This window comes from Leopardus geoffroyi, chromosome A3, assembly GCF_018350155.1.
Source record: "Leopardus geoffroyi isolate Oge1 chromosome A3, O.geoffroyi_Oge1_pat1.0, whole genome shotgun sequence".
Taxonomy (NCBI): Eukaryota; Metazoa; Chordata; class Mammalia; order Carnivora; family Felidae; genus Leopardus; species Leopardus geoffroyi.
In genome coordinates, this window is record NC_059336.1 from 100,728,304 (window position 1) to 100,752,893 (window position 24,590).

Here is a 24,590-nt window from a genome sequence, read left to right on the forward strand (position 1 = left end):
TAAATGTGTCAACTGCATTCAAAACACTTAACTGAGTTATTTGTTAACAGCTCTGACTCTGCTTCTTGCCCTTACATCTCCCTGGCTGGGCGTTATGCAGCGGAAACTCCCACAACGGTCTTGATTACCTTAGCGCCACAGACCAGCTGATGCAAACTGGTCACCTTCAGCCCCGAGAGGCCTACCTACCAGTTCGGTTCCTACCGGATGTTTAGCTTCTAACAGAAGCTAGCATTTAAAGAGTATTTTGATCTGGTTGAGACTGCTAAATTCTGTGATTAGTAGTACTCTTAGAGCACTTCAGGGACACCTGACTATTCTTTGCAGTCACACTGTATAACTGCTTAACCATCACACTTCCCTGCAGTCTATTTGTAAGTGGACAGTCATACAGATGATTTCCTTTTCACCATGTGAATTTTCAACCGTAACGTTGTCACACAAGCAGTCATAAGGTGTGCCATGAGTTATTCATTACTAATATTTGTAAAGTACCAAAGGCTTTGAATAATTTTACATATATATAATATTTAACAGATTTAAGGTTATAATGCCACTCTCACTTACTTGGGTCCTAAACTCTTTTTTCCTTTTTCCTGAGTAGCAGAATCATGGGTTACAGGATTACACGCTGGCTGGAACTTGTGTCTACCATGACTAAAACCATGGGAATACTGTCACAAGTGTGTCACCTACCACGGCTGTGAATGAAATAAAACGTGGCAAACAAACACCATACTGTACACCGCACGAGATATGCATACCACAGGGGTTTGGATTAGACGAATGGGGCTGAAGCAAGTTTAGTCAAACAGCTATTAAAAAACAAAAACAGTGAGGCACATGAATGGCTCAGTCGGTTGAACATCCAACACTTGGTTTTGGCTCGAGTCATGATCTCACGGTTTATGAGTTTGAGCCCTGCATTAGGCTCCATGCAACAGTGTGGGGCCTGCTTGAGATTCCCTCTCTCTCTACCCCTCCCCTGCTCACTCTCAAAATGAATAAACTTTTAAAAAAACTATAAAAAATAAAACAAACACAGAAAAGTATCAACAACAGTTCAGTTGTACTTACTCATCCCTTTCCACCCTGGCAAGACTTCTGGAGTAATACTGTCCAGTTCTCGTTTAAAGTCATCCCGGGCTTGGACCACGAGCTCATGATACTGAGACACAACCTTAGCTTCAGACTGAGCTGCTTGGACCTAAATAAATACAAGATGTATGTGGTTAAAGTGAAGACAAAATACCATAAGCATCCAAAGAAAGATAAAGTAAAGTATATTTACATTATTTACACAATATTGGCTGGGAATATATAAATAACAGAGAGAACGCTGAAGCTCAAAGGAACATAAGCCTTGTAATTCTATTCAAATACTATGGACAGGCGCCTTTCCAACTTACTATCCCCCTGTCCCTCCTTCTCTGGGTCGCAGGAAACTACCCATATAGACTACATAAATGAAGGCAGAAGATCTGAAAATTTTCATTTAATAACCATGACCAAAAATGCTGCCTATCATAAAAAGTATCACTATAATGGACATTCCAAGTAAGTTTTTAAAACCAGTAACAATATTCTTCACAGGGGAAAAAGGAAAGAGATAGGAATCTTATTATTTTCCTGAATTCTTCAAATCCTTTGACTAAAGGATTATATTTAAAAATGCTGAAATGCTGTGAAAGACCGAAGAAACCAACCTTTTGGACCACATTATCCAGATCAACTATCATGTTGTGAAGTTTCCCCTCTGCAGCAGTGATATGAGATTTGGCCCCAGCAACCTCTTCTTTCTTTGCATTTTCAATTACACCTTTCATCTTCTCTAGCTCTTCTCTGGAAATCAATAAAGCATAACAAAGATCTAGTATTATTTCTTACCAACTTTATCAAAGACTGTGATGTCAATATAACACATAACTGTTAAAAGTCTATGATAAAAATACAATTTGAAAGAAATTACTGAATGCGTTTTCATAATAAATATACGCAAAGAAGCTTTCCTTACAAAACAACTGAAAACAGCTTGGTCAGAAGCCAGATTTACTACGGTGAACCAGAGAAGCGGCGTGGTATAGAGGGAAACACACAGGCTTCAGAACCAGACAAACCTGGATTCCACTCCAGATCAGCCTCTCCTCTGTTGCTCACCTTTCTGAGGGAATTAAAACTAACTGATGAGAAGAACCTGGCACAGTGCCTGCCACTTCAAGTGCACTCAATAAACAGCAGCTTTTTCAGGGATTAGGCTGATTCCCCTGACAATGAGAGCTTAAGGAAGACAACAGCAAGGGAGGAGGCCAAAGAGCTCACTGAGCAAAAGCTGGGTCTCAGGGAGCTATCATGATTCAAAATGTTCCACAAACTGGATGAACTGTGGCCTACCCACCACAAAACACAGAACTCAAGAGCCCCGACTCATGGTCGAGTGATGTGAGCATAACGTCTTAAGTCTCCTAAAAGATATTTTGGCTTTACTAGGCTTCTCTTTCTCCATCGATAATATTTTGTTAACAATGACAGCATCACTTTGAATGACCACGATCCCAAAATGTTAAGAACTTTTTGTCAAATGTAAGTTTCCATAATAAGAGGTGGATCGTATACTTGGAATGCTTGACCTAGTTTTAGCCAACTTCCAGGAATCAAGCCCAAGGTGGCATAAAACTAGACCTATTACAGACCTACTGCTTCCTACTTTAGATAAGGCAAAGAGATTGTAACATACTGTCAAGATTCTGATAAAACCGTCCAAACCACCCCTGAAAAATCTTGAAATTATGGTAGACTCTCAGGAAATCTGTAGAGCTACATCACCCAAGCAATAATCTAAAGAAAAACTGCTTTTTATACAAGATCCTTTATATAGGTCATGGCTAAACTTACTTTGGCCTAATTATATTTTATTCCCTCTTTCCTTTTTCAGGCTCTGTGTTCCTGATACCAATACAGATCAAGGACAGGTGAAGGGAGGGAAGGGTCTCTCTGCCTCCTCTTTCTATACAGACAGTACAAAGAAAACCCAGCCCAAAGAAAGCCACCAGGAGGCCCTAATTACTTGTTAAAGTCCATGAGTAATTACTTGGCTTTGAGAAGGGCATCAGCAGCCTCGTCGACTGCCTTTCTGCGCTCTTTCAATGCACCCTCCACCGTGCGCCACTGAGCCGCCTTCTTCTCACCTGCAACCTAAACAAAATGTATAAAATGTGAATAACTGCTTTTACTGACCTAGGATAGGCCAATGTGGCTAAATTTAGAAACAAGGATATTAAATTCAACGGTAAAAACCTATATATAAGATTTCATCAGAGCAGGATCTCTTAATCTAAAGTTCATGGTTAGGATCAAAGAAGTCCAAGACCCTTATCAACAGCAACCACCAAAACTGTAAAAGACTGTGTTCTCATGCATATACACATTTTCTAAGAAGAGATGATATTTTTATTAGATTCTCCAAAGGAGAAATGAAGCAGAAAAGGCTAATAAGAACAGTAACTTCATAAATTATTTGCTGATTAAATTATTCTGCAACGAAGCACCAATACTTAAAATTTCCTTCACTGCAGGTCTACCAAAAATCACAGTTTAAGTAGAAAGTTTACACACTTGTGGAGTCCTTATTCCTCTAAAACATTATCCTAAATACCCTCTGTAATTTGTAAAGTGAAAATTATTGTCAAACCCACTCCCCCTTAGGCTGAATTTCATAAAATGTTAATTACATATATATAATGTAATTATGTATATAATGTAATTACATATGTATATGTTAACATTTTATGAAATTAAATATATATATGTGTATATATATATACACACACACACACACACAAAAGTCTTAAAAAACTGTCTAGAGGTCCAAGCATAAGCTGTTCTGTAGAATAGATACCAGACTCCCCTACCATCAAGCCAAGTCCAGCGGTTTCCAAACACTGCTTTAAGAAAGCAATTCACTAAGAGTCCTTGTGCACTTGCAGGTTTTTTATTGGACAAAACAGAAGTTGGAATCTATTAACATTTCAAAACTTGCGTTCATACATGTTTCTGATTATTTTGTTAACACCAGCTAATACTCCCTAATCTAGTTAACCACTAATATAAAATGTCCTTTAGTTGTAAAATCTTGATTTCAATAGATTTCATATTATCTAATTCACATGCACTATATGTGTTCACTGGGAGGAGGAAATACTCTCTTATGTAGCCTTCCACCAAAGTAAATACCATGGGCATTTAAAACTTCCAATAAGTGTCCTTCTGAAAGATACCAGTACACTTGGGATCAAACCCAACTTCCTGATTATCATACAACATCCAGCCTTCCCACACCTGTATAACCAAAATATTAGGCATTCTCTGTGTGGTTTCCACTTTCCTGATTGAATTCGGACTGAAATTTACATTTTTTTCTTGGACTTTGAATAAACCAGAATTTTAAGTTTTAAAGGTTGTAATTTCTGGCTGTTTACATCAGAGCTCTAATTTAACTTTTTGTTATGTATGTACATAGGAATAAAATAACACGAAGTCTGTTTAAATTTTTTAAGCACACAGTTCTAGTGGCAAAGAAATTTCACTGATCATACATGATCCTGATCCCTGAGATTCATAGCTTACATATTTATTTTTACTCTTTAAATAACCTGGTGTCAGGATATGTTTTTTATATACTGAATAACTGAATATAATTATAAAAGAAATTTATTAAGTCCCAGTATTATATTTTTAAATTAATGTAATTATTCTCTGAAGTGTTCAGTGTAAATTAAATAATCAGCATAAGCACTTAAAATAGCTGATATAGGGGTGCCTCGGTGGCAGTCGGTTAAATGTCCGACTCTTGATCTCGGCTCAGGTAATGATCTCACAGTTCGTGGGTTCAGGCCCCGCATCGGGCTCTATGCTGATGGTGCGGAGTCTGCTTGAGATTCTGTCTCTCCCTCAGCCCCTCCCCTGCTTGTGCTCTGTCTCTCAAAATAAATAAACTTAAAAAAAATTTTTTTTAATAAAAAAAATTAAAAAAAAAAATAGCTGGTATTTTGGGGTACATGGGATCTCTGTACTATTTCTTACAACTATGCATCCATCTAAAAGTATCTCAAAATAAAAAGTTTATTTTAGAAAGTGGTTGGCAATTTTAAAGCAAAAAAACACAACAAATTCAAGCACTGTTAATGTATGAAAGCAAAAAATCTGACCTAATTCTTGTACCATATCACTGTTGTGATGTAAAGAATTACATAAAATTCATTAAAAACAACACTTAAAGGTTTTTTCCTGCCTTGTTTATTTAAAAATAACAATTACCCTAGACAGTCTTCACTTAGTGAGAGAAAGCCCATGGTAGAAAAATCGGTCTTAAATACCACAAGTCTACTCATTCTCTGGCTTACCTCAGAATTGTCCATGGCTGCCTTCAATATGCTGGCGTGTGCGCTGACGGCCTGCACCGCGGCATTCTGGGCTATGATGGCCTGTTGAGTGATGCGAGCAGTTTGGCTCAGAGCATCTTCTAAGCTCTTAGCTACCGCTGAAATACAAAAACCGTTAGAAAACAAATCCCTCCTTCCTAAATAACTTTATTTTAAAATTCCCTGCCTATCCTACTGAGCCTTCCATTGCTTTCCCCAAAAATGTAAAAAACAAAAAAACATACAGACTGAGAGAATCAGTTTCATTTGAAAGTATGGTAAAATATTAGTAATTACCAAATCTGGTGGAAACACCTATGGGGGTTCATTATACTATTTTTACTTTTATGTAGAACTGAATTTTTTCAAAATAAAAAGTGTTTGGGGATTTTTTAAGAAAAAAAATGCTTAAAGGCAGCTACCATATACTTCAAAAAGGAGGAACAAAGTTTAGGACACTATAGCCCCTTTTAGCTATCAGAGGCTATAAATTTAGCATAACCACCAGCATTTTTAAGTTTAAATAATGATCTTATAGAACCACAGGGAAAAAGAGGTACCCACTTCATCTACTCAGGAGGAAAGGATACTCCTAGCAAGTTATGTATATATACACACACGTACACACATACACATGACAGACACACAAGAAAACGAAAAAGAAAAAGACAAGAAAACATGCAAATAAAAAAGAAAAGTTGGTTTGGGAATGGAAAGTGTTTTGCTACAAAAGAACTCAGGAAACAGCCAGACACTGGTGTTCAAGAGGCTACGACCTATTAAGATCATATTTCTATTTGCTGCTTCAGGAATCAAAAAGAAACCTAATTAAAAAAATAAATAAAGCAAGGGATATTAGATATAATGCTAAAATGGCAAAATGATTAATTTGAAGAAAGCCAGTGAGAACAGTAATTTATATCAGATAACAGATGATTTTTAAAAAAGGCAAAAATATTTGGCAGTTGAGACAAAAACAGAAGGTGATTCTAGGCAAAAGCAGCATAAACTAGAACAAGCGGAACCTAGGAACCACTTGTGGTACCTCTGCAACAAAAACAGAAGGAGCAAGGTGCTGACAAGAAAATACAAAGCTACGGATGTGAAGTTGAGGTTCTGAAGACACGGGATATGAAGAGAGGGTTATAAAGAGGAAAAGAGGCAGGGAGAGAACATGCATGAATTAATGGGGTCACATCGAAGCGGTGTGACAAACAACAGTATACTACTTCACAGCGGCCCACAGGCTCGAAGTCTTCTTTAAGAGTCTATTCACTGTACTTTGATTCCTTGTTATTGTTGTTATTTTGTGCGGTTTTTTTTTTGCTATTGAGTTGTAGGAGTTCCATATATATTTTGTGTATCAACTTTTCTCCTATTCCATAGGTTGCCTTTTCATTTTGTTAGTTGTTTCTTCTGCCATACAAAAGCTTTTTTATTTTTAGTTCGATGTAGTTCCACTTGATTTTGTGTGCTTTGATTCTTGACAAAAATTACAAACGCATACATTCTTAAAGGAAAGCTTGGGAGAAAACTAAGAGGTGATAGACAAAATCCTTAAAATTTCCACTTTGCCCAAAATGAAATATAAGAACTGAACAACAACAAAGAGCACAATGAAACAGACATCGCCATCTTGGATTTACAACTTACTCCAAGGTGTCCATATAATAAAAGGGGAAAAGTGAAAAGTATAAAAATATGAATAAAAGAAAAATATAATCTTGACTTGAATTCAGGAAAAATTCTCCCAGGAAGTGGGAGTACAGAAATATTTCACTTATTTACAAGTCTTTATTCAACATTCTCAATTATTTGTAACCATGGCCAAGAACTCAGAGGAACACAAAAACACGACCAAAATCCAAGCAGCCAAACTGAAGCCCTTCTGTCCCTTCCACTCTTGACACAATTCTAACAAACCTGCCTCCTCAGCATAGGTCAGAACCAATGCATTAGAAGGGAAACAGGAACCACTCAGGACAGACAAGCAGAAATACGTGATGGAGAGAGACAAATAAAAACTATAAACAGCTGCCATAAGACTTTAAAACAAACCTCTCTCAATCCGGCAACAACTACATATCCCCTACCTACAGAGATCACTGTGCAGCACAGTGCAATAAATTATGTTACCTATGCCTTCTTTAAGAGAGGAAAATATGTTTTTAGGTATCTAACATCTTTTTCTAGAACCATCAAAAAGTTTACCATAAAGTCGAAACTTAAAAAGGAATATGCTTCAGTTAGCTGGAAACCAGCCATATATACAATATTCCATCCTCCACCAATGTCAGATAAGGGGGCTACTACAGAGAGAGTCCAGAGATTGGTAATAAAGCAGAGCAGGAACCATTCTGACCTGCACAAATACTGGAGTTAAACAATTGAAAGACTCTTCAGCAAGTTGCTAAAACATAAACAATTTCTGTTCCCTAGAATACAGACTCTTTAGCACTAACCCTAATAAACACAAATGGAGAAAGTTGTTATTTGGAATTTTCTCCAGATGTACACTAAGAATGCCTTTGCCACCTGGGTAAAGAAGTTTAAATGGAAAGAATACAAATGATGAAATAAAGGTGGTGCATGGAGAAATGCCACTGAAGAAACCAAACTAGCTGACAGAGGAAATGTGTGCCAATGACTGAAGAAGACAGCAACTGATGGAGATGACCCAAAGTACTTAAGAAGCCATCTGGTTTACATACACTCAATCTTAACTTGTTCTTGCTTTTCCTGCTGTGCAAGGCGAGCTGCAACTTCTTCGGGTGGTCGCTCCCGTACAGAAGTTGAGGATGCTTCCTCTTGCAGCAAAAGTAAATAAGAGGAAATCAAATTTCAGCACAGAATTTCAATAGCTCACAGGGGCATAAAAACACCACTGTACTTGCCAGCTCTATCAACTGAGGGCATTTTTGTCATCAGGATTCTAAAACCACATCATCAATGATTCCAACATGAAGAAACAGGGCGTCAGCTCTAAACCTGTTGCTTTAAAAGATTTACACAGACTCTGAAATTTAAAAAATTCCCTAAGCAAGACTGTAAATAAAACCAGTATATATGGGTATATACATACTGTCTAGAGGTTGCCTAGGCATTAAATAGTTCTGATGAGCAAATCGTTATAAAACCACAAATATAAATAAACTACCTGAAGCTGTAGGTTTGGATTTTCCTTCAATTCCAGGGTGATCAGTTTTTACAGATTCCTCGTGTTGAACTGCAGGGGCTGGGACTGACAGTGTATCACCTGCTGCAGAAATAATTTGAGCTGCCGCTGTAGGTCCTACAAATATACGTTACTCATGGTATTTATAGTTTCCTGGGTTAACAAAGAAGCATATAGGAATCTACTACTACTAGCACCAGGCAAGGCTTCCAGTAACAGTATTAAATGGCATTAAATCTTAAAATATAAGACACGCGCATAAGATTTACATAACACAGAAAAGTAGTAACAAAGCAGATAACCAAAAAATATTTTCTAAGAGTGGTAGAGAAGAGAGAAGAGGTGTGAGCAAGAACAGGATGACAGTTCTAAACACAAAAAGAAGAAAGGAAGGCTGAAGAAATTTAAGAGCTTATAAACAAGTGTGGGAAGAGAAAATGAGTAATTCTAGAGGTGAAAGGCAGGGGGGAAAAAAGAGCAACAGAATAGAGAGAAAAAAAATTAAACTGAAAGCCTCATTTAAGAGATAAAGCTGGATTATCACAAAACCTATTAACTGGTCTCTCTGTTCTGCTCTTGATCCCTTTATCTATTCTCCACCAAAGCCACTGATCTTATTAAAAGTCAGGTATCAATCAATACCCTGGCTCAGAACCCCCCTAATACCTTCCCATCACACTCAGAATATGAAGCAAAATTCTTGTAACGGCCTCCAAAGAGTACCACAATAGGCTTTCTGCTTCCTCTCGACCTCATTTGCTACTGTTCTCTTCTCCACTCCAGCTTCATATGCTCCTTACTAGGTAAATACACCAAGCCTTTTCGCTAGCTAATCCCTCTGTGTGGGATGCTTTTCTCCCACCAGCCTTTTATATATGTCTTATTCCCTTATCTCTTTCTAGTCTTTGCCCACGCCATTTTAAATTGCAATATTGCCCCCAACACATCACTTCTGACATCCTATACGCTTCACATGTATTTATATGATTTTCTTCTCCTCATCCCACTAAGGAATATTTGCAGAGTTTGTGTTTGTTTTTATTGTTTTGTTCATTGCTATAGCCCCAGTGCCTAAAAGCATATTTGGCATATAGTAGACAATTAGTGAATATGTGAATAAAACAAAGAGGTTTAATCAAGGACAAAAGTGACTAAGGAGGAACATAGAAGTTCAAATGTATACTGAGCAGGTTAGTTAGGTAAGTGCCATATAAATTATTGGTAACTCATTAAGGAAAAAAAAAATCCCCAGACCACAGCTAGACCAAGACACTTTCATCACTGAGAGGAGAAAGAAACAGTAAAGAGGTAAGAAAAGAGAATAAATCTTAAAATTCAAAGAGGAGAAAAGACTAGGAGTCAGAGGGGAAAAACATAAAAGGAAAATATTGGGGCACCTGGGTGGTGCAGTTGGTTAAGCACCTGACTCTTGATTTTGGCTCAAGTCATGATCTCACAGTCATGAGATTGAGCCCTTCGTCGGGCTCCATGCTGAACATGGAACCTGCATAGGATTCTTTCTCTCTCTCTCAAAATAAATATTAAGAAGAAAGAAAGAGAAAGTGTTGCAGGCAAGACAATTCTTGCTGTTATCCTCACTCAGTAGCTATTCAGAATGAGGTCCAATTCCATATCCCATTCAACTCCTCTAAAATGAGTGCCAAAATGACAGGTGTGAATGAACACTCCTTTCCCAGGGTAAGAACTAGGGACCAGAAGAGTGAACGTGGGGTGGGGGCCCCCTCTTGACTCTGAGTACAAATACATTAAAACAGTTCATTTACCTATAATTTAAAAAAAAGGATTCTAAATGTAAGTACCTGTTGTTGAAGCTGGAATGTCTCCCTTCTGTTTTTGTACTTGAGGGGCAGGCTGTTTAGACTCTTTCATTACCTCTGATACACTAGAGATTTTTAGTGGACCAGACTCACTCTTGGAAATAAAACACAGGTAACATTTCAGATACAATATTATTTTTTTTTTAAGGCAGCATACTGTAACTTGTATTATTACAAAAGTCTTTCAGGCTTTTCATACAAAGTTAACACTTTACAATATAATGTATTTTATTAACCACAGTAAGGGAAGAGAAGTCATCATCCTAGAAAAATGCAGTCCCAAAACTTCATTCCAAATGACTGGCCCACATTTTCGTAGTAACAAAGGTTTTCTTAGGGCAACCAATAAAGTACATGATGTAGAACCTTCCCTTTAAACACCATTTCTTTTCCACATACAACGCTGAGAAGACCATTTCCATCTGCTTTCTAAATCAAATGTTGTTGCGTTGTGTATACATTCAGTTAGAAACAAGTAATTTTCAGAGGGTCTGAGTAAAACCGAAAGTTTGTTTCTTTAATCTCCCAGATTCATGCAATTGCACACTAAAATACACAACCCAATTTTAATATCCACTTTTCTCTTTCTCAGTTACCATCTGCCTCAAATTTAAGGCCTTATTCATTAACAAGACTGACAGACGATATACTGGCAAAAGTTACAGAGTACCAAAATATTTTGCCAGAACTTGACAAGGGGACTCAGATATCTCTAACAGGACTACTCAAATATAATAGAAATAGTTCTGATCTCTGTCACTACCGGAAATTGGAAATATATGCATTTTCTTTTATTAAATTTTTATCATTTAAATCATGAAATACATGATCACTATAACAAGCAAACTAATACCGAGACATGCCTTTACTGCTCCCTTCCCTTCCAGCACTCTCAGGTAGCCACTGCCAATAGCCTGAAATCTATCTTTCCACCCCTGAGAATAAGCTCAGGTATGTATACACATATACAATTTTTCATTTTTTAAACAAACTAAAGTAGGGTTATAATATACAAATTACCACGTAACTCAGTTCTTGTTTTTGTTCTCATTTAATAATGTACCGTGGACAGTCTCTTCCAGGTCAAGAAATTATTTTTAGTTGCATAATATTCTAATTTAATTGCATATCTTAATGTAGTTGTAAACCCCACAATTTGGTCAACCATTCTATTTTGGAACATTCAAGTTGTTTTCTGCTTTTTTTGTTGTTGTTGTTGTGAAACATCCATGTCCATGTAACTGAAGGGTACTATAGTGTGGTCTCTGCGGGACAGTTTGCCAAAAAAGAGGAAGTGCTGGGTCAAAAAGGTTGTATATTTTTAGAAGATATTAACAGATCACTTTCACAGAAGGATCTAGCAATTCACACTTTCACAATAAACGTGTACGTACGTGTATCTGTGTATAAATAAGATCTATTTCCACACTAGGTCGTTCCATTCCTCTTATTTCCAATCCTGTGTCAAAACCTTACTGTTGTATTAAAGTAGGATTATAACAAAGTCCAATTACCTGGAAAAGCAAGTGTCCTCTGACCCCTCCCCACCCCAACACTGTTCTGAAATGTTCTTAGCTAGTTTTGTACATTACTTAATCCTTTCATGTGAACGTTAAAATCATCTTATCTGATTCTTCAACATGTAGAAAAATTCATTAGAATTCTTATTAGATGTATGTGTATGTGGTATGTATATACAGCTATACAAACATCATTTCTCTCAAAATTAAATTTCTCTCTCAAATTTCTAATCAAATTTAAGGGAAACTTGAGAGAAATGCATATATTAGAGAAAAATGACATTTTTTATGGTATTAAGTCCCATCCAGGAAAGTAACATTTGTCTCCATTTAGGCAGATCTTATTCCATGTCCATCAAAAAGATTTTAAGTTTATCTTCTCTCAATATTTATGATCTGTGCATAAATAATCACTTCGGCACAAAAAGGATTATCGTGAAATAAAATGTAAAATGCAGTTTCTAAAAGCAACAAGTTGGTAATAATATGTGAGTAGAGAATGAATAAATAGTAAAAATTAAAAAATAAAAACATTACCTGCTACTGTACTTCAGAGGTGAGAAAATACACTTTGGTGGATGCAGTGAAGGATGCAGGTCTTAAAGAGAATATTAGTAGGCAAAAGAAAGGAAGTCACTATGGGTACAAGACCACTAACGGAAAAACTGTGCAAATGGAAAGCAGCTTTGTTCTCTGCTTTAACACAGGCCCTTGAAACACTGCCTGGTACATAATAATCACTTGATGGACATCTGCTGAATAAATGAATGGAAAGCACAAGGCATATTTGCAACGTAAACTGGCACAAAGCCAAGGATTTATGTGCAGGACGATTGGAGACAAGGCTGGAAAGGTAAGTAAGAGCCAGACTGCTAAGTGTGTTAAATATCAACCTGAACACCATCAAAAACCATAAACTACAGAAAATAAAGGAACAAATAAGCAGCTCCTAGGCTCACTTTTAACCACTCCTGGTTCTACTCTCCTTAGAACATGAAACAATCTCGAAAGTCTCTCTACATTCTACAGTCTCCGTCTTTCAAACAATAAGAAATGTATAAAACTTGCTGATTAAGTGATATCATGAAAATATCATGAAAATGTGATAGCACTTATTTTAGAAGATTCTCTGATACTGGTCAAGAGGATGGCCTAGGCTATGATGTGGGGTGGGGAGAGATCTCAGGGGTGGAGACTGGAAAGAAAGGGTTGGGGGCACAAAGAAACAGGTCTAGCTTGGAGATGATAAAGGTCAGAAATGGGATAAGGACAGTAGTAATGCAGGAAAAAAATTAGCATCAGAGATTAAACAAGATAGGACAGCTAACAAAATATAGGCAACTATGAAGATGAATCCAAGAATCCTAACCTAACTATGTGACAGCATGGCACTATCTTTAACACAAAAAAAGCAAATCAGGAAGAGTGTAACTCTTGAGGTAGTACAGTATGGACCTGCCAAGTAATCCAAGTAGGAATGTTCAGCAAGATAGCTAGAGGCCATGACGAGAGAGACAGACAAATCATCTACGAAAAATGACACTTGAAGTCATGTCAAGCAAGAAAAGAACACTACTCTGAACTGTTCAGCCTGTCTCCATGCTCCTAGAATTACGCCCAACCATTTCTCCTGGGTCATGTAAGTTCAAATAGACCCAACATTTTAGAATGAATCCACAGAATTGTTCCTTGACTACTAAAGCTGCAAAACTGCCTCTCTTGGCCAGCAAACACAGCAGTTTTAAAGTTCATGTGGAAGAATAAATGATGTGGAAGACTGTTTTGAAAAAGTATGATAGGGCTGGGGGAGGGTGTGAGAAGACATTTGCTTTTCCAAATATTAAAACTTTGTTACAGGACTGGTCTGTAGGCTACCCTAGAGAAAAGAAATCCACCCAATTTCTAAGGAAGGAGTCAGCTATGTCCAGCCTCACAGCATAAACACCCAAGGCTAAATCAGCAAAAATCCACAATCTCTTTTGTAAATTTTTATTCAAAGCAGTTGTTTGAATGAAGAATATTTAAGATGTTTAAAAAAATTTTAGGCCTGATTTGGGGTGGGCGGGGGGAGGTGATACTCTGAATATGCACCAAGTCCCAGAAATACCAGAAGATACTCCTATCAACCAATCAGTAAGTAGCTCAAAATTCTGTGACTCTTGTTTTGTGGTCTAAAAAGAGCCAGTACTAACTAGAACCACTTGGGTTCTGTGTCATGACCATTCTATGTTTATGTTTTTAGTGTTCTAAGTCACAGCTTGATAGCTGCAACAGTGAAGGCTGTCAGAGAACACTCTCCGTCCACAGGGCAGACACAGTTACCTCTGCCCAATCGGCCTCTTCCATTTACCCTCGTGTGCCATGCAATTATTTTCTATGTGGTGGGTACTTAATGAGAACCCTTAACTCCAAAGGGATAAAAATCCAACTCTACAGATTAATGTTAAAGAAAACTAACAAACACACATCTGGAAAATTCTACTTAATTATACACATATTTTCAAGATGAAAACAACATGCTTTTACAAGTATTCCGTAGGATAAACTGAAATATTTTTATGACTCTTACCGGCTTCTTTGGCAATGGAACAGGATAAGGTGGGGAACCAAGAACCATCTCAAAGAGTTTGTCTGAGTAAGGTATGGTTTTCTCTACACTTTCCCGAAAATGGGAATCCCATTTTGCATACAGGATAGTGCCACCAATACCTCCACCAACAAACAAAAGGCCAGCTCCCGCAATTTTGCCAGGAGACAACCTAAGTGAGAGAAATAGGAAACACATTTATATTCTTTGGCTCTCCCACACCAACTTCCTTAGACCAATGGTAAGGGTCTTAAAGACCCCTAACCTCTACCTCTCCACTGCTGATTCAGATTTCAGCAGCCAAGTTTATTTCTATAGCTGCACATCATCTTTCACTGATTTGCTTTAAAACATATCTGCAATAGGGGCGCCTGGGTGGCGCAGTCGGTTAAGCGTCCGACTTCAGCCAGGTCACGATCTCGCGGTCTGTGAGTTCGAGCCCAGCGTCAGGCTCTGGGCTGATGGCTCAGAGCCTGGAGCCTGTTTCCGATTCTGTGTCTCCTTCTCTCTCTGCACCCCCCCCTCCCCCCCCGTTCATGCTCTGTCTCTCTCTGTCCCAAAAATAAATAAACGTTGAAAAAAAAAATTTTTTTTTAAAATAAAACATATCTGCAATAGGAAATAACATTTATGGATAACTACATTTTTTTAAGTACAGTAATATCTAGAGTAGGAAGAATTAAGTAACCTTAAAATTCAAGACGTTAAAAAATTTTCAAGATGTCCACAATCACAAGATTTCCTCTGAACCCAGAAAAGAAATACTTTCAAAGCTCCTCTCTCCTTAATAACATTTCTGTAAATACAGTAAAATAAACCCTTTACAAAAGAAAGACAATATAAATATCAAATAAAACAAACACGTTTGAAGTTACAATGTGCTAAGTACTAAATAGACATCTATTTGCCACAGAATGGAAGACAGCACATGAGGGAGGGAGGCTGTCTACCTTGGATGTCACCCAACTACAAAAGAACTAAAAGGAGGATCATAACAAATTTTCACCTACAAATAAATAATGCTCCAAAAATATTACAGCAAACCTCCAGTGTCTACACCCCTTAACAAAAAAATTTTAAGCAGCTATTCCCATATTCATGGAAAACACATATGCACACACATCCCTCAACAACAGTTAAAAGTCTGTTGACAGGGAGACCACATACCTAGAACTGCCTGAAGTAGAATATCTACGGCATGGTCGTAATGGACGTAGGACAAACTTCCCACAGAGACAGCTCTAGAGAGGAAAGAGAAAACGTCACAACCAATGCACAAGGAATCTGGGATGCTTTTAGGGTGGTAACTCAGATGAAGAATTTTTATTACAAATGTCTTTGTTAAACAAAAAATTATTTTACTTTGAGAAATTAACTTATAGACCCTTAACAAGAGTGATGCTTCCAGTACCCCAAGGTTCAGGTTAGATAATTTTTAAGATTAAAAAAATTATCAGATTATGATCAATTAGCACTTTCAAGTGTTATGTATGCTAATTATTTCTTGGATACAACTGGAATTTGCCACATGCTTTTCTAGTTGGCAAGAAAAAGTAAAACAATAGCATAAAATATCTATTTTTACTTTGTAAACTTTAGACATCTGAAAAATCACCCATACAAAACACCACATTGTAGGATGTATACAAATCCATTCAGGGGAGAGATCCAATCTTAGGTTAATTTATCCAGAAAAATTTATCTTATCCCGTCTATACGATAACTATGGGGCCAGTCAATTCCTACAGACACTCATTTAAATCTAAAAGTACATCTTGGTTTTTGCATAGTGTATAATTAAACTAAAAGCCAATAATTTTAAGAAAAAAATGTCAATGTTGTAAATGCTCAGTAATTACCTCCATGTAACTACTAATCTATTTTTACCCAAAAGCAAATGATCAGACCAACACTTTGAAATTTGTTTTAATCAAAGTAAAGCACATAAATGCAAATGTTTCTTAACAATATGCAGATCCCTCAAATAAAACAAATGAACACGTATCTAAATACCATTGGGGAAGGTTTTGATAAATTTAAAGCTATTCATAGCAATCAATCTGAAATTTCAAATTTATTGCATCAACAAAATCTTTCTTTATACCAAGTAGAAAATCAAACTGCAACAAGTCAAAGGGGAAAAATGTGTTCTCTAGGTTTCTTGATGAAATTGCATTCAAAGAATGTCAGAAAAACACAAACTTTCTTTTAGAAGTATTGATCAAAGGACACATAAAATTACTCTAGAATTACAGTTGCAATTTACACTCTATTTGCCAAAGCCTAAAGGTAAACATTAATGTCACAACACGTTTAGGAAAAAAAAACAAAACAAGCAGCTAGATGTTTTACAACATGTAAAGCAGTTATAGTCGGTATTTTAAAAGTATTTCAATTGCTACCTAACATCGAGAATTCTCAACATCTTTCTACTGCATTTAATAGAAAGGCATGTTTTCCTACTATTCTATAAAGTGGGTTATGTAGGGGCGCCTGGATGGCTCAGGTCATGATCTTGCAGTGTGAGTTCAAGCCCCACATCGTCGGGCTCTGTGCTAACAACTCAGAGCCTGGAGCCTGCTTCAGATTCTGTGTCTCCCTCTCTCTTCGCCCCTCCCCCGCTCATGCTCTGTCTCTCTCTCTCTCTCTCTCTGTCAAAAATAAAAATAAACATTAAAAAAATTTTTTTTAAAAAGTGGGTTATGCGGAAGTTTTTACAGAACTGCACCTACTTTGATAGGTCAACAGCTCCATCTTGTTGACTTAGAAAAGAAATATTAGGAAACCACTAAAGTTGTATTTATTTAAGGTTCTATTCTTTACTTTCAGAGGTACAAAAAAGTATTCAAAAGTTAAGACACTTTTTTTTTTTTTTTAATTTTTTGAGAGAGAGAGCGCGTAAGCGGGAAAGGAGCAGAAAGAGGGAGACAGAATCTGTAACAGGCTCCAGGCTCTGAGCTGTCAGCACAGCCCAACACTGGGCTCAAACTCCCGAACCACAAGATCATGACCTGAGCTGAGGTTGGACACTTAAATAACTGAGCCACCCAGGTGCCCCAAAAGTTAAGACACTGTTAACGGTGAGTAATTAGATAACTGAAACATCAAACATAATAGTGGAAAAGTGAATCCAAGTACAAAACCAAATGAACACTAAAACTCAAGAATACCCTATTTCACATCAACTTGTTTTTTAACCTGTTTCTTCATCTACCTTCTACTTTTGACCCTCTTCCCTCCGCTGATAGAATGTTATCTGATGTGACTGTAAGTTTATAGTTCCTAGTATTAACTTAAAATGTAAATTTTTAAATAAAAATTCCAAAGATTTAGTTGCATATAAGGTGGTCTCTCTCACTTCTGTCCCCCCCAGCCACTCAGATCTCTCTGTAATCAACAAATGCTATAAGCTTCTTGTATATCCAGAGATATTCTGTGACAGAGAATTCCTGAAACACTCCCTTTACAGAAGATACCATAATACATACCTAGTTCTGAACTAAAGTTCATTCAACAATATGTATTTGAGATCGTATCAGTAAATTAAATCTTCCTAGTGGGTGTAATTCATTATTCCATTGTATGGATGTTATTTAATGTATTTAACCAGAACCCCTTTGATGGACAGTGAGGTTACTCTAAATTTTTGTTAAAATAAATAATGTTGCCTGGGAAATCTACATCATTTTGGGTCAATTCTTTAAGTAAAATTTGCAATGTTGATAAATATTGCCTGAGTAGCCCAACTGTCCCCTAGTAGTGAGAGAGTATGTTTTCTCACAGCCTTCCAAACACACTTTCAGTGTAGTTTTAATCACCATTTCCTTTATGACTATATACCTTTTCATGTATTTATGATATTTTTATTTACTTTTCTATGAATGATCAGATTGTATCCTTTGACTTTTATTATTTTTTTATTATTGCTGTTTATATGGACTTTTTCCCTAAAATAAAAGTGTTCAGTGAACATTTCCATATACCATTTCACTTTTTCTTTTTTTTAAGTATAGCTGACACACAATGTTACATTAGTTTCAGGTACACAACATAGTGATTTAACAACTCTGTTATGCTATGCTCACCCCAAGTGTAGCTATCATGTCACCATACAACACTTTTATAATATCAATGACTACATTCCCTATACTACACCTTTTATTTCTTTGACTTATTCATTCTATAACTGGAACTCTGTGCCTCTCAGTTCTCTTTACCCATTTTGTCCTTTCCCCATCGCACATCCCCTCCCCTCTGGCAACTGTTATTCTCTGTATTTATAGGTCTGATTCTGCTATCTATTCATTTGTTTAGATTCCTTTTTAAAAAAATTTTTATGTTTATTTTTGAGAGACAGAGACAGAGCGTGAGCAGGGGAAGGGCCGAGAGAGAGGGAAACACAGAATCTGAAGCAGGCTCCAGGCTCTGAGCGGTCAGCACAGAGCCCGACATGGGGCTCAAACCCATGAACTGAACAGTGAGATCATGACCTGAGCCGAAGTCGGCCGCTCAACCAACTGAGCCACCCAAGCACCCCTCATTTGTTTAGATTCCACACACAAGTGAAATCATGGTATCTGTCTTTCTCTGTTTTGACCACTTTTAAATAAGACTGAACTTCTTCATATTCTTTTCTCTTTATATATAAAGAGAAATTAGCCATGTGTCTGCTAATTCCAAATGTTTTTATCCAGTTTGTGATCTGATTTTTTCTTTGTTCATGGTAGTTTATGCCATGCAAAAAACTAATGTAGGCAAAACTGTCAATCTTTTCTTATATGGCTTCTAGGTTTTCTCATATTCTTAGAAAGCCACCCTCAGATTATAAAGTAATTCTTCAATATTTCTTCTACTCTCATAGTTTCATTTTTTTAAATATGTAAATCTTTGAAATTAGTGTAAAATATGGATTCAAGTTTATTTTTTCCAAATGTCTATTCAGTCATCCCTAAATCATAGACTGAACAATCAGTTTTTTTCCAATAATTTGAAATGCCACCTTTATAACACACCAAATGCCTTGCTGCATTTAGATTTCTTATTTTGTTCCACTGATCTACACTAATTCTACAATGTTTTAACTACTGCATCTTAGAATTAGCTTTTGGGGAACCTGGGGAGCTCAGTCAGTTGAGCATCCAACTTCAGCTCAAGTCATGATCTCTCAGTCGTGGCTTTGAACCCCACGTCGGACTCTGTGCTGACAGCTCAGAGCCTGCAGCCTGCTTCGGATTCTGTGTCTCCCTTTCTCTCTGCCCCTCCCCAGTTTGCGCTCGGGCTTGTTCGCTCTCTCTCAAAAATAAATAAACATTAGGGGCGCCTGGGTGGCGCAGTCGGTTAAGCGTCCGACTTTAGCCAGGTCACGATCTCGATCTCGCGGTCCGTGAGTTCGAGCCCCGCGTCAGGCTCTGGGCTGATGGCTCAGAGCCTGTTTCCGATTCTGTGTCTCCCTCTCTCTCTGCCCCTCCCCCGTTCATGCTCTGTCTCTCTCTGTCCCAAAAATAAATAAACGTTGAAAAATAAATAAACATTAAAAAAAATTTTTTTTAAAGAAAGAATTAGCTTTTAATCTGGTAGGGCTTGTCCTCTCTTAAGTACTATTATTTTTCAGAATTTTTCTGGATATTCCTTTTTTTTTTTTGAAAGCTGAGCTATCAAAGTGCTTTCAATTAAACATACCATTATAAAATGAACCCTGACTTAAGAGTGTATTAAATGTGAAAAAAAATTACCTTTTATGGCCAAAAATTGATACCAATCAAGTTTCCTACTTCTGTATGAGAAAAAAGTAGAAATGATGACTGTATCATGACTCAAATTTATAGGGTGTTTATCTAAACCAGTGGCTCTTGATTTTAAAAAATTTAAGTATCCTACTCATTAGCCAACAATATGTAGCATGTAATATCCTAAAGCAGTTGTAAAAGTCAGAAATTTATGGTTTTACCACCCAAGTATGAGTATGAGCCCATATACCATACGCAGTTTTACCTTATTTAAAAAAAAAAAAATCTCTAAGTCTCTTTTAATCTATGAGTTTTCCCTCCAATAATTAATTTATTGAAGAACCTGGGTTACTTGATCTGTAGAATTTTCCACAGACTAGATTTTGCTTAAGATACGATTTAACATGATCCTGTCTTCTGCATTTCCCGCAAACCAGAGTTAGAGCCAGACACCTGCTCAGACTCAGGTTTATTCTCTCTGGCAAAACTTTAGGTGGTGTCGTGTTCTCTCATCAGGAGGCACTCAAAGGCTGGTTATCTCTCTTTTTATGATGTTATCAACTGTGTTGATGTACAATGTCTAGATCCATTAATTTACTGGAAGTTGCAAAAAGTGGTAATTCTACTATTTTTCATTTATTATTTGACATATTTTTCAAAGAGATATTTTTCCTTATCTACAGTTTGGTTACCCAAAGTACAGTTCCTAAGGCAGGATAAATGCTTCTTTTTATCTTTTTATCCATTTATTATCCATTTTTATCCACTTATACTCTGATAATCACCAATTGTGGGTTTTAGGGGGTTTTGTTCATTTATTCATTGTGACAAATTGTATTTTCCAAAAATTATTACATTTCCCATCTGACCTGGTTTTCCAAAACCTTGCCATTTTCCCCGGAACCTTGCAACTTCTTGAGACCTCAAAAATCTCCTAACACAGCCCAGAAATCTTCAGAACTAAAATGTAATATGTTATTTATATAATCAATGTTTTCATTTGTATAATTTTTACCTATATAATACATATTATTTATTATTATAAGATAATAAATGATGTTATTTAATACCACTAAGTTTGGGGTAATCTGTTATATAACCATAACCAAATGGATACTTGCACCTAGAAGCAACGGGCTGCTGCAGTACAACATCAAGCATGTGGGGTGCATGGAGGGTGAGAGTTGGAAGGACCTTGAAGAGACTTAGCAGAAGCCTAATGGTCTTCATGGAAACCACTGGTGAGGGCTTCAGAAAAGTGAGAAAAATGTTTTGGAAACCTGGAGGAAAAAGGATCTCTGTGTGTGGTGTCTGAAGTTTGTCAAAGTTGTCACCTGTGGTAAGGCATGACAAACAGAAAATTAGGAGCTATACCTAATGAACTGATAAGATTTAGCTAGAGAGTTTCAAGCAGAATGCTCAAGAGTACCAACTAGTTTCTTTTAGCAGAGTATAAGGGTAAAAATGAGTTTCAAACAAGCCACAAAACCTGTCTAGCTTTCAAGTACAATTTAAAGGAAATATTAAGGAGCTAGGACTTGATTTCAAAAATAAAACTGTTTCTCATTCTCAGCCTTTCCAGTCTGCAAAAATACTTGAAGACCTTAAAGTTCTAAGGAGGTGCTCTTCACAGAATCTTTTCACACACAGAAAAGGCCCCTTGGGAATCCTAAGGGGATACTTCCACAGTCTTTTTGTTAAACAACAGGGCTACAGAGAATCTTAAGGGTTTTACTCCATAGCGGCCTCACAGGGAGTCCAAAACGGCAAAGGGCTTCATCTTAATATTTGTGGGTGTAGCTTTTGTCTCATGGAGAAAACCCCAAAAAGACCCACAGGAAACCCAAATTAAGAATATTTTCTGGAAAAGGAAGGATAATTCAAGGGATGAAACCAAGAGCCCAGAGTAGAACCAAGGGCTACAAAGGATCATTACCAACCAGTACAAATTAAGAAATCAGCAACACGTGCTGTATGTAAATACCACTATATTCCTCTGAAAGTTAGTTTGAACACCTGTTTTCAATTTTTTGTTGAGGTGGAATTGCAGGGTCATATGGTAATTCTATGTCTAACTCTGCATCGTTTTACATTTCCACCAGCAATGTAGGAGGGTTCAATTTCTCTACATCCTGACACCTGTTATTTTGTTTTTATTATAGGCATTCCAGAGAGCATGAAATGGCTATTTCATTGTGGACCTGATTTGCATTTCCCTAACGTCAACAGATTTTTAACATCTTTTCATGTGCTTTTTTTAATGTTTATTTTTGAGAGAGAGAACTCACACAGGGGAGGGGCAGAGGGGGGCGGGGAAGACAGAGGATCCAAAGTGGGCTCTGTGCTGACAGTATCAAGCCTGATGTGGCGCTTGAACTCACAAACCATGAGATATGACCTGAGCCGCGGTCAAACGCTTAACCGACTGAGCCACCCAGGCGCCCCTCATGTGCTTCTTAATTATTTATATATCTTGTTTGGATTAATGTCTATTCAAGTCCCTTGCCCCATGTTTTATTTGGGTTGTCTTTTAGTTGTTGACCTGTAGGAGTTCTTTACATATTCTGGATATTAGATCCTTATCAGATACGTGGTTTGAAAATATTTTCTCCCACTCTTTTCACTCCTTTGATGAATAAAAATTTTTAATTCTGATGAAATCCAATTTATCTTTTGGAGTTATATCTAAGAAACCATTGCCACATCCACTTTGACCTCTAGAGCTCTCTTTCTTAAGCAGCAAGTTAATCTCTCTATATAAACTAAATATCCTACTTTAACACACTTTCTGAGTTCTGGAATTCCTTTTACTAATGATACTAGATGATAATAATAACATCTAAATTTATGATGTAGAAAAACCTATGCTGTTTCAAAGCAATCTGCCTTGACACATAACTTTGTAATAAATATTATAAGGCTAGCATTGCTATTTCTAACCTATAGAAACATGATTTTTAAAAACTGATATGATAAAACATACAACTCCCATATTATGTTCTTGCACAAACCCTCTATTCCTTAGCTCCAAACTAACACGAACATACAAAAAGAAACCACAACCTGGAAACAAGTAACTATAATAAATAATCCCCTCACATGAACCCTATCTGGAGGTTCCAGGTTTTCCCTCTAGATATTGCTGGTTGCTATAACTGATGATGTTTTGGTGGGTTTTGTCATAAGGATTCCTCCCACACAAACAAGACATCCAGAAGTTAATGCCCAGTTCTACATTTGAAATGCAGATTAGTATGTGACAACTTAAGTTTTTCTACAGTTAACTTAAAATATTTTATAAGAATCATGAAGGGGCGCCTGGGTGTCGGTTAAGCCCCGACTTCGGCTCAGGTCATGATCTCACAGTTCGTGAGTTCGAGCCCCGCATCCGGTTCTGTTCTGACATCTCAGAACCTGTAGCCTGCTTCAGATTCTGTGTCTCCCCCCCTCTCTCTCTGCTCCTTCCCCAGTAGTGCTTGGTCTCTCTCAAAAATAAACATTACAAAAAAAAAATTTTCTTAAAGAATCATGAATTAAGGTTAAAAATATATCACACCAAAAAAATGCAGTAAGTTTGGCACTGAAGCAGCATTATCTCTCAGCATAGACACATTCTGTATCTAAGTACCCTTCAGTTACAACAAGGAAATGGCAGATATTAATCCATATGGCAAAAGAAATAACACTTTAATTTTCCCTGCATATATGTATGTATATGATTCATATATTCTCACTCGCATGTCTTCAGTTACGGTGTAAAATTTATTCCAAAATGGTTTGAAAGCCACTGGCCTAAAGAAATGAAAATAAGGAAAAATAAAAACGACTCTAGTATGGGTAAAAGCAAACAGCAAGCTTCATGATATATTAAACTACTTTCTACCGTGTGTGCTTGGCAGACATTACTACTAACATATTGTTTCACAGTCCTAATAAAAAAAAAAAGAATTCTAGAAGATGACAGCTAAAAATGTCCACACACAAATTCAATCTGAAACTAGTCCTGCTATCAAACTGGTCATAAACAAACTGGCTTTGTCAACCCTCAAGAACAATGTTTCTTTCTCTTAAGTGATACACAGATAAGATTCTGTATATGCAGATGACCACTACCAAATGGATAGTTTGGGAGAGGGCTAGGCTAAGCTGAAAACCCAGGTCCTCCAAACACCCCCAACTCAACAAAGGTTGGGCCTGGTGATGCAGTCAGTACTGGGATTAAGATGACAAATGGTGTTAAGTCTGAGAAATAAACTGAGGAAAAATTAGAGCTCTGAAGCACATTTCTGGAAAGAAAGAGGACACAAAACAGAATAATTCATTTCTA

The 24,590-nt window shown here is 37.0% G+C and overlaps 1 protein-coding gene and 1 long non-coding RNA gene across 7 annotated transcripts in view; one reads left to right on the forward strand and one right to left on the reverse strand.

Moving 5' to 3' along the window:
- The window catches only part of LOC123581075, a 29,043-nt gene extending 14,094 nt beyond the window's left edge, over positions 1-14,949 (forward strand). Inside the window, exon 3 of the long non-coding RNA XR_006703585.1 lies at positions 14,903-14,949. This is a non-coding gene — a long non-coding RNA (uncharacterized LOC123581075). The remainder of the gene's footprint in view (positions 1-14,902) is intronic.
- IMMT (inner membrane mitochondrial protein) overlaps positions 1-24,590 on the reverse strand; it is a 40,684-nt gene that overhangs the window by 9,910 nt on the left and 6,184 nt on the right. Inside the window, exons 2-10 of one of the 6 annotated variants that reach the window (XM_045446743.1) lie at positions 15,705-15,778; positions 14,520-14,709; positions 10,413-10,524; positions 8,575-8,673; positions 8,129-8,224; positions 5,400-5,536; positions 3,089-3,192; positions 1,707-1,842; positions 1,078-1,207 (exon numbers count right to left, since the gene is read on the reverse strand). In XM_045446743.1, coding sequence (XP_045302699.1) covers positions 1,078-1,207; positions 1,707-1,842; positions 3,089-3,192; positions 5,400-5,536; positions 8,129-8,224; positions 8,575-8,673; positions 10,413-10,524; positions 14,520-14,709; positions 15,705-15,778 — 1,078 coding nt within the window. Of the gene's footprint in view, positions 1-1,077; positions 1,208-1,706; positions 1,843-3,088; positions 3,193-5,399; positions 5,537-8,128; positions 8,225-8,574; positions 8,710-10,412; positions 10,525-14,519; positions 14,710-15,704; positions 15,779-24,590 lie in introns of all 6 variants that reach the window. The other 5 variants (XM_045446742.1, XM_045446740.1, XM_045446745.1 and 2 more) reach the window with 5 other exon arrangements.